The 10186-nt window shown below is 42.0% G+C and overlaps 3 protein-coding genes across 4 annotated transcripts; all 3 read right to left on the bottom strand.

Annotated features, from left to right (window-relative positions):
* Positions 1–1299: 1299 nt before the first annotated feature.
* On the bottom strand, positions 1300–4987 carry coq5 (coenzyme Q5, methyltransferase). Of its 2 annotated transcripts, XR_005098695.1 has the most exons (8): positions 4761–4987; positions 3817–3966; positions 3389–3607; positions 3156–3262; positions 2768–2856; positions 2556–2667; positions 2133–2311; positions 1300–1789 (listed from the first exon to the last, which is right to left on the bottom strand). XR_005098695.1 is itself a non-coding variant. In XM_037258187.1 (7 exons), exons 1-7 carry the CDS (start codon positions 4951–4953, stop codon positions 2210–2212), a joined length of 972 nt encoding a protein of 323 aa, XP_037114082.1. In that variant the 5' UTR covers positions 4954–4987; the 3' UTR covers positions 1877–2209. The 2 variants fall into 2 exon arrangements, 1 of the variants encoding a protein (XP_037114082.1); XM_037258187.1 differs by lacking the exon at positions 1300–1789 and having other exon boundaries at positions 1877–2311.
* A 61-nt stretch (positions 4988–5048) lies between these two features.
* LOC119126775 (transmembrane protein 17A-like) lies at positions 5049–7792 on the bottom strand. The gene is made up of 4 exons (XM_037258194.1): positions 7163–7792; positions 6597–6694; positions 5930–6043; positions 5049–5648 (listed from the first exon to the last, which is right to left on the bottom strand). The coding sequence occupies exons 1-4, from the start codon at positions 7410–7412 to the stop codon at positions 5349–5351; spliced, it is 762 nt and encodes a 253-aa protein (XP_037114089.1). The 5' UTR covers positions 7413–7792; the 3' UTR covers positions 5049–5348.
* A 249-nt stretch (positions 7793–8041) lies between these two features.
* Positions 8042–9695, bottom strand: selenoe (selenoprotein e). The gene is made up of 4 exons (XM_037258208.1): positions 9538–9695; positions 9101–9177; positions 8737–8815; positions 8042–8380 (listed from the first exon to the last, which is right to left on the bottom strand). The coding sequence occupies exons 1-4, from the start codon at positions 9652–9654 to the stop codon at positions 8237–8239; spliced, it is 417 nt and encodes a 138-aa protein (XP_037114103.1). The 5' UTR covers positions 9655–9695; the 3' UTR covers positions 8042–8236.
* Between the last annotated feature and the right edge of the window lie 491 nt (positions 9696–10186).

Here is a 10186-nt window from a genome sequence, read left to right as displayed (position 1 = left end):
AATTATTCAATTCCATTGGTGTCATGCAATTAAAAAAAAAAAAAGGTAAATAATTCAATAATGTATGGTTGCTACTTCTCAGAGTGTCTATCTCGGGGACTCTCAAATATATTTCACCTATTCACTGATTTTTTTAAGTCCTCTATTTGGTGAAAAAACTCACCTGTCTGCGGGTTTTTTTCCATCCTCTTGTGGACTCTAAGATATTATAGTACATATATGTTACAGTAAATACTTTATGCGTCTATTTTTTTATATAACAAAAAAATTGATAATTAACATCTATAAGTGTTTTGGATGTTTTTAGATGTTTCAAAAAAATTAGAATTATGTTTGTACTTTTATGTACAAAGGACTAAAATGAGAGGGTAGTGCTTGTATTGTTTGAATTGCAAATTAAACACAAACATCAACATACTTTGTAAAGTATGATTGTTGTTTTATATGCATAGTAAAATATGCACGTAACAACACAGCACAAAAGTAATGCAAGAAATAGTATCTTTTTTTGTATACATATTGCTAAATGAATGGATCGAAGTTGTTTTCATGCAGATACCCTTTCTTTGAAATGTGTCCTACAGTTTGGTGAGGACGTGGAGGTCTTGAACGGCTCCCAGCGTGCACGCGCACGCAAACCTTCACGCGCACGCCGCTCAATCCGCCTGTCAAAAAAAAGAGCCGGGCTGTGATTGGCCCTCGGGGCCCTGGTTCCACATCAGCCGACAGATGGCATCATGTCGGAGGAGGAGAGGGAGGAGGCGAAGGGATAGGGGAGGGGCGCTGCTCCCCATCAGCAACCAATCGGAGGGCGAGGTAGGAGTGACGCCCGAGGGGTGTGCCCTATCAGGAGACAGGGGGTCAAACCCTCATTGTGGTCGGTTGAATCGCAGCCCTCCTCACAGTTAACAGAATAAATATTTGTTCCACTTATTTGAAATTCAATTTTGCTTCGGCAAAATGAACATTTTAAATGTACGTTCTTCACTGCTGGAATTGGAATGATGAAGCACATTCACATGGACGGCATTGGCAAATGTGATGTCACGTTTTTACATCATGTCAATGTTTAGCATTTGGCCTACATTATACCGTTGCAATTATAAACATTGTAATTTTATGGCTTTGTTATGTCTGCAGTGCATTATTTGTGTTTTCCGTAGTAGTGACTTCACTTTCAAGTTTTTTTTGGGGTTTTTTTTGCATTTGGCCCACATAATACCAATATGTTTAAGTAAACATTGTTTAAATTTTCAAATGTTTTAAAACTTTGTCTACAAGGCATGTACTTTCAATATTTTACCCACATTGCAACAGCCTGTTGACTTGTCCACGCAGACCCTAAAGCAGTATCCGACTGCAAAAATAATTCTGTTGCTGTGCAGAATTACCCCAAAATGTACGCTATCACCCCCACATATTACCCCAACTCCAGCCTTCAGTTTGGCATCCAGTTCACACGAGATACCGGGGACAGCTCCAAGCACATGTCCGGTTGCCCCATAGAAACAATTTGGTTAAACCCCTGGCATTCTGCTTTTAATCCTGCATTATTTACTACCTTTGTCATACTACCAAGTTGTATGAACCCACTAAGTCCTAATTAACGTGAGGAAAAACTAAGCCAACTTGAATGCAGATACATTTTATATACAGATACATACATTTCATTACATTCACACACACACATACACAAACACATACAAAGAAAGGGTCCATAGAATCCATCTGCTCGGTTCGTGATTGGACACCAAGACATAGTGGTCCTTTGAAATCGAACTCATGGTGCCTGCACACAAGACAGGCAAGTGTACAACTAAGGCTATGTCCGAACCCTACCCTAACCCTCAACCCTCATCCAAGGAGAACAGTTAAAAAAAATGGAAGGATGGGTTTGTTGACATTGAAATGAATAAAATAAACAGTTTCTCTTTTAAATATTGTCATAATTTACATGATTTATTACAAAGTATCTTTTTGTCAATGTTTTTTTTTTTCTGTTATAAAAGGTCAATTTGGAGAAAAAGAAGAGAGATTATAAATCTCGGTTTCACTGATGGGGGAATGAAGTTTGCCTTTTTGGATCCGCTCTTAAATATTGAGCGCACGGCATAAAAGTCACTCATTAGCACCGTGCAAAACAGCTGCAGGCTTTCGACGCCCGATGGAAAAAGGTGGACGCCGCCGGGTGCCGTGGCTCTGCCGTCTGTCACAGCTTGAAACCTGAATGAATGGAGACCACGCCGCCTGTCAAGTTGTGGTAGCGTGCGCAACAAAAACCTGCCTCCTCCAGCAGTTCCTTCAACTCCTCCTGCACATTGCAGAAAAAAAGGAAAGGCTTCTTAATGATTTTTACACAGTAAGGTTTTGAATGCTCTACGCCTAACCATAACACCTTTATTTGAAAAAGACCAAAGAAAAATGACCATGTATACTAAGGCTTTTTTTTTTTTTGGGTGAAAAAAATTTACCATGCACAAGTAAGAATAAAAAAAATAAACAAGAATTTCATACAATGACTGAAGCATGATGACAAAGGTAGTTTTTGTTGTTACCTGAGCTGGAAACTTGCGGATGCTTTCCACCAAATACTGGTATGACTTCCAGTCTCCGGCAATCACTTCTCCCAAAACCGGGATCACCTGGAAGCTGTAGGCGTCGTAAAGCCTAACAAAGAAAAAGAAATAGCAAGAAAAAAAATTGGCAGATTGTTCAAGAACAGCGTCAAATTCGATCTTGGTGGAGTCCCGGTACGCTTTGGGTTCACCTGGCCAAGATGGGATTGGTCACCTTGCTGAACTCCAAACACATGAACCTGCCTCCAGGCTTTAGCACTCGCAGGGCCTCCTGTAGGGCCTCAAGAGAGAAATACACAACTTTTTTTTTCTGGGGAAGAGAGTCATTTTACAACATAAAAGTCGGATTTTTACAAAAATATATATTTTTTTGATCTCTGGATTAAATACTCTCACTAATACATTTATAAAATTATTTCCTTTTTTTTAAAAGAATTTATTTCTAATTTAAATTTGAGAAGACTCATTTTTCTTCATTTTTGATTAGATTTTCGTTGTGTTTTTTTGTGAACATTCCAAGAGCATCTCAGGTCCCGCAAATGACAAAGGAAAAGAATAAAATGATCGAAAAGTGCTTACCAACTCCACGTGCGTGACGTTGCGAAGCCCAAACGCAATCGTGTAAATATCAAACTGATTGTCGTCGAACGGCAGCTCCTCCGCGTCCCCGACCACCCAGAGCACATCTGACACACACTCACACACATGAATGAAGACTTGGATATTTGGCTGAGCAAATGTAGCGCACCCTGACTTAAAAGTGCCTCACAGCTCCCTTTTTGTTTTTTGTCCGTGCGGGTCTATTTGCTCACCGCTAGCGAGGCCCTCATGGTGAGCTTTCTGCTTGCCCACTTTGAGCATCTCCTTGTTGATGTCACAGACCACCACCCTGGAATCTCGGGCTCCGCCTTCCTCACCCTCCCCGCGGTTGCCCGGGTAGTTGTGAGACATGTCCTGCCACGACGCCGTCCGTCTGGCCTGCCGCTCTTTTTGCGAGGATGTGTATTCCAGGAAACGGAATGCAATGTCGCCTGGGACAAGAGGAGAATAGATTAAGCATATTTTGCTGATTTCTGAGTTTTTCCGACATTCAAAATTTAATGGGTGGATGGAACGTGGGACACAAGCGCCCCCTTGTGGTACACGTAAGAATCACTACACACAGACTATTCAGTTGTGAACATTTCGATGGTACCACCTCCGGCTCAAAAAGATCCCCGCTTTTGAACATTGGGCGCACCTGTTCCGCCGGCCACGTCCAGGAGGTGCACCCCGGGCTGGGGGTGCATAGCATGCAGCAGCGCGTCTTTCCACAGACGATGGATGCCCAGACTCATGGCGTCATTCATCACGTCGTACTTCGGTGCCACGTTCTCAAACACTTTATACACTACAACAGTGAGAAGATGTCAAAAGCAGAATCACATTTTGTTTTGACCAAACTCTATCTGACTGCCAAAACATACATATTTCCTTGCAATTAAGACAAATCTCAAGTCGGGACTACTTGGCTAAAGTAAAGAATTAACTCCGCCCTAAAATTCTGCAGTATTAATAGCATTAGTCACTGCTTATTTTTGGAGCAATTTCCATTTGATTATTAGTTTTCAATGCCTGTTAAGAAAATGTTAAGGTAGGAGTGCTGTTGAACAAATGTTATCATACTGCACCGATCTCAGCATACCTGTTCGTTTTTACTTTTCACAGTTTTAATGGATTCGCTACAAAATGTCTGATGATGTTTGCACCTTTTATGTTAGAAATGTAAAAGTGAAAATATTTGTTTTTTTACACGTTCCATTGTGTTGTACTAGACTTCATTGGAAAAAAAATCCATTTCATATTTGCTTAATATTAAGGTAACAATCTCATATGAGCTTCTTTTTTTTGCTAATGTCAACAATTTACCCCTATCTCAGAATTCGGCAAGATGTATAGCATCAAACAATACTTTTAATTTGTTTTAGATACCCATTTGTTTACATGTTTTAATGGCATGAGCTCTAAACTTAATGGGCTTTCTTTGAGCAAAAGTATCAATCCCAGCACAAAGTTAGAATCCGAATTTACATGTAGAAATGTCATAAATATCAAATGTCTTATACCTGAGGGAATGCCCACGATTTACAAGGCAAGTAATGGTTAAAATAGTAAGATTCACAACGAATTTCGTTCTTGACTTACCTTTCTTCGACTTCTCGCCCTCCGGAACCGTTTCAAAGCCAAAATGAGTGTTTTTCTCCGCGGCTCCATCGCTAAAACTTCGGCAGGATGGTGGCGCACAGCCTGGGGAAAACAGACGCCGACTGCCCGCCGCAGAAAGGAAGACGGCCGTCGTAGATGGGTGAAGAACCCACCGGACAATGGGGGCCGCCATCTTTACCGATGCAACTCAAATTACGTCACGTGACGTAATCAATGGGCGACTTTATTTATTTATTTATTTTTTTTATCAATCACTTTTATCAGACGTATTTCCATCGTGACAATAGAGACTTAATGCATCAGCAAATAGCCTTAAACTGCAAAATGCAAAAACGACGGACAATTTCCTGCAAAGGTTTTCCCACAGTCGGCATTCATTTATGTGTTCATGCGTAACATTCAAAAAAGAATAGAAAAACAATTAATCGGCACCTTCATGTCATTTTTAGGTACAGTAGGTGACGGAATGGCCGCCCTCTGCCACTGCTTCATCCACATTACGCAATTCATCAGAATGCAACGTTTAGAAATATTCTTGTCAGGAAACACTTGGGCTCGACTTCCAAATTAAGGAGCAGTAACCCGGCGGTACGACAAGCCGAGGCCGGGTTCGCCGGGGGTGGCGGAGTTGCCGAAGCTGTCAACCTTGGCCAGCTGGCGCAGGTGGAAGAGCAGTGTCAGCTTTCTGGTCATGGAGTGCAGCGCAAGCGCGGCGGCCACGACCTGGGCCAGCGCGGCGGTCAGCAGCAGCGAGTGGACGGCACGCTCCAGCGGGAGGATGAGCTCCCCCTCGTCCGTCACAAAGAACAACAGCACCGGCAGCTCCAACGACAGCGTCAACACGCAGAAGCAGCACAGCCATGCAACCTACACACACATGCACACGTATATCCATTAGTTGCATGCAATTTACAAGTATACACACTACATAGTACTTTTGAGTACATCAAGTTCCGATGTATATAAAGCAGTTTAAGAGCATAAAGTAGATTCAAAAAAAAAAGTGACAGGAACATTGAGAATCTTAAAAGGAAGTACTTCAAGTAAATAACAAAGTACATGAAGTAATTCCATAAATGATGAGGAAAACAGAATGTGAACTACAAAAAGAAGCAATCAAAACAATGCATGCGAAGGAAAGCTCTCACGTTCTGATGCAGGTTGCCAAAGTAACCCAGGTAAAGGCGGACAGTTTCCACGACAGTGACGAGTGCGATGCCGCTGATCGCCAGACCCTGATAGTATCCTGGAAGATGCGCAAACTGAAAAACAAACACACAGGCTTCGAGTTGCCTGCAGGTCTGCTTGAAATCCAGCTCAGCAGTGACGGCCCGGGCATTGTAATTTCCTAGGAACGTAGTGGAAGCCATCTTTTGGAAATGTCATGGACAGATTGAGGGAAATCATTCGTTTCTAGCTTGCGATGCTGATCATTCCTGGGAGCTTAGCAAATTTGTCATTTCAAGAGTCTGTACGCAACCGGTAAATTTGTCATTTCAAGAGTCTGTACGCAACCGGTAAACCTTTTTCGCCTTTTTGGGAACAGAGGACCGAGCTCTCATTTTCAAAAAGGTCGGTGCGCTAACCCTAAACTAATTCACCCCATTGATACCAAACCCAATCTTAAAGGTAACTCTAATCCTGACCTAAGGATCTCCATTGGAATCTTTGAAGCCCAAAAAATAATTTTGCAACCCTGTTTGTTTGTTTTTCAATTTCTCGGATCGTGGATGAGGTTTGACAGTGACGACGATAACAGAGTTGGCTCACTGGCCCTCTCAGTGGCTCTGGGTCATGTTTCGTCGAAGCGCTGACCTTGACTTGCAGCATGCAGACGGACGAAAACCACCAGCAAGGCACATAAAACATGTTGAAGTAGATCGACATCTGCAGACACACGTCGTACCACCATGCTGAAAAGGCACAAATTGTACAAATGTCATACACGCACACACACACAATGTTATGAATGTTGACTGAAATTTTATAAAAAGCTTTTTCTTGGAAAAAAGAATGATCTCAAAGCACTATATATTTTCTTTGATTAGCACTTTTATTATTATTATTATCATTAGTATCATTATTATTGATTTCTAAAATATTGGCTTTTCAACTGACTACAAATCCGACTTGCATTTGTTGTGTGTGTTTAAATGTTCATGTTTTAGAAGGCAGCCATCTAATTGTCCGCATGTGTTGTTTGTGTCGCTAATCCCCCTCCGACATATGCGGTGAAGAATGTCGTCGCTCCATTTGAACATGTAAACCGCTTTGATCGATGATATCTGATGAGCATCTTTTCCCTTCTTCCAAAATTTTAACCTTTTGTGTCATATGTGTTCAATCAATCAAATCAATCAAAGTCAAGAATGAGGACCAACCTGAACGTGAAACTAAAGACGAAGGTGAAAGGTCACGGGGCTCTCTGCGGGCGGGCGAAGAGTACGCGCGGGCCGGGCCCACGCCAACGTTGTCGGGAACCGGCGAGTAGAACGCGGGCATCACGCAAACGTGCGCAAGGCGTGCGCGGGGGCAGATAATCAGATTGGCAAAGAGGAGGCGGGCGCCTTGCGGATTAGTCAAAATCTTCTCATGAGTCAATCTGAAACGATAACAGCGTGCATATTGCATGTCGTCGAGAAGAAACACGGCTCAACTAATGGCAAAAGAAAAGGACAGAAATTCAAGAAAATACCCTTCAAGGGCGCAGTGAGACCGTACTGAAAAGAAAATGGAATAATCGGATAACAACATTGAACACTGACTCCTCTCTTCTAAGAACTCCGGATTTAACGGACTGAAAAGAGCGATCGGTTTTGTCCAGTAGATGTCAGAGTCGAGTTATTATAAAATTTGCTGCAATTGCACGCTGCCGCCAGTAAACGACGCTGTGGAGCCAACGGCAGACAGACATAGTGGTCCAAGACGATGGAAGACCTGAACTATGGAGGACCAAAACCCATCCATCCATTTTTAGTGTGTCCTGGCAACCGGTTCAGGGTGTCCCCCGTCTACTGCCCGATGACTGCTGGGATAGGCTCCAGCAAGCCCGCGACCCCCGTGGGTCAAAATATCTATCTATTTTTTTCAGCTATCTATTTTTTTATATTTGTATTTATTTTCACTTTTACTTAGTTTTAATTTTGTTCGTTTTGGTCCTTTATCAAACTACAGCTGAATTCAATTCATTTCTTCCTTGTATATAACTTTCTGGTTTCTGCTCACATCCTAGATTTATGTACAATAAATATTAAGCACGCTCAAGCATGTTAAATTTTTTTTTTAATTGGATCAGACACGTGAGGAATAAGCGCACGACGGGCGCGCACTACGTCAGGCCAAGCGAGCCGTCAGAACAAAGCCGGGTTTTTGTATTTTGGGAACACCTTGAGGCTCCGTTCGTCATCAATGGCGTGTGCGAGACGCAGTGGCGGCGTTTGGCTTCCTGGGGTACGTCACAGCTCGTCACGCAGGGCACGCAAGGGGAAGTTCTGGAACTCCTCTGGCACTGCTTCGCCCTTCTGCGACCGCTTGTAGAAGCCAAGGGAGTCCAGTAGGGCGGCGATCTCCACCGCCTTCATACCTTTCACGCCAACCGTCTGCAAACAGAAAGAGACGCAAAACAATTTGGTTTTAAAATAGTTTTACAGTATTAGGAGGGAAATCAAACATTTTTTGAAAAAACAAAAAAAGTTTTCAAGCAGAAAAAAATGTTTTTGACTAACTTAGTTTTTTTTTTTTTTTTAGATCAGAAGTTAAAAATATATGGGCTAAATATTAAGCTTTTTTTCTTGTAAAATTATTTTGTGTAGATATGTTGCAGAAATCCAGCTTTCATAAGAAGAAAAAAAAGAAAGCTTCAGTTCTGGTATTGTTTGGATTTCTTAGCTAATAGCTGCAGCCTTCCCACCTCTCTGAATTTGAGTTGCCAAAAACGGGGAGAGTTACAAATCACCTTCACGACCTCGCCCTTGTCATCATAAAAAACGAGTCGAGGGTCCACTTCTTCCGAGGAATCATACTCCAGGTTGTGACTGGAAGAGGAAACCTCGAATCAAGGAAACTTCGACTCGAACGCACCTCCGGTGCATGGTTTCAGAAACGTTGACGTAAACAAAAGAAACGTACGTATTTTATTTTTTTAACATCGTAAATTATTTAGCATCTTTGTGTAATGAGCTCAACATCATTTACTCGAGTAAATTCCATTTTCATTCGACAGCATAAATGACCAAATGTGTTATGGCAAACATTCAAGACGACTTGCGTCTTGGGAAAAAAAGACGTTTGTGTGGAAAAGGTGTTGACGAGAAGGATACTACAAAGCCCAGCGCTCCATCAGGAATTGATGCAGCTCGGGCATTTTCTTGATGCCTCATCCAACCACGCTGGGAGCCTGAAAAACAAACAAACAAGTTTTACATCACCCATTTGATATATATTTGTGTGATTTTTAAATAATTAAGAATAATCCAATTCATCAAAAATACAAAACTGTTGCTATTTTGGTATGAAAAATGATATATGTATTCACCTCATTAATACAGTACATCGCCGCTTATTGTGAGGAAAAACAATTCCGTTGGCCGGCAAAGAGCAAAAATCCGTGAATCATTGACCCACTTTAGAATTGCATCAGGAAAAATTAAAATAGAAAATATTTCATTTGTTTGGCATTCACTTACATGCACATTTTAACCAATATTTGGATCTTTTCAACATTTTCCCAGGGCTGATTTGGATGTGGAGGACTCACCAGAAGTTTCCCCTGCGCAATGGTGATGTGACCGTCCGGTGCCGCCGTGGTTTTGATGTCGTTTTCCGTCGCCACCAAGACAACGCCGAGGGTTAGCATCAACAAAGTGGGCAACATGTTGTCTCAGCTTCTCCAAGCTGCTTTGGCTCATGCCGACGTGTCCACCTGGTCTAAACTCGCATGGGCGAGACCACCTCGCATCATAGTTGGATTCCTTCCAGTCCAAAACAAATTGTGTCAAATTGTGACATTACGAGCATCTGATAACTTTTTCGTGATTAAACGCACGAGTCTTCTTCAATTGGCTTAGCCTCTTGATCCTTGGCATCTTTAAGTTCTCATCATTGAAAAAGTCACCCGTCAAGCCTAAGTTGGTGGGATGGTCCACATTTAATGGTGTCAGAGGTGACATCTGGGTCCTTATCACCTTTTCCCACACGACTTTGCACAAAGAAGCTTTCAAGAGCTTCCAAACGTACGTTTCCTTGTAAGCGATGCCAACGTATTTGCTCACAAAAGACAATTTTGTCTTCCAATACATGAACGGCAACAGTTGACAGAGTACTATAGATAAAGATGTATTGTATTTTATTATTGTTAATTAGCTACGTACCATGAAGCTCAGTTCAAGTAAAACGTGACTGAAAAT

Source organism: Syngnathus acus, chromosome 9 (genome assembly GCF_901709675.1).
Source record: "Syngnathus acus chromosome 9, fSynAcu1.2, whole genome shotgun sequence".
In the NCBI taxonomy this organism is placed as follows: Eukaryota; Metazoa; Chordata; class Actinopteri; order Syngnathiformes; family Syngnathidae; genus Syngnathus; species Syngnathus acus.
The sequence above is the reverse complement of the archived record's forward strand: the minus strand, read 5'-3'. Positions and strand labels throughout refer to the sequence as shown.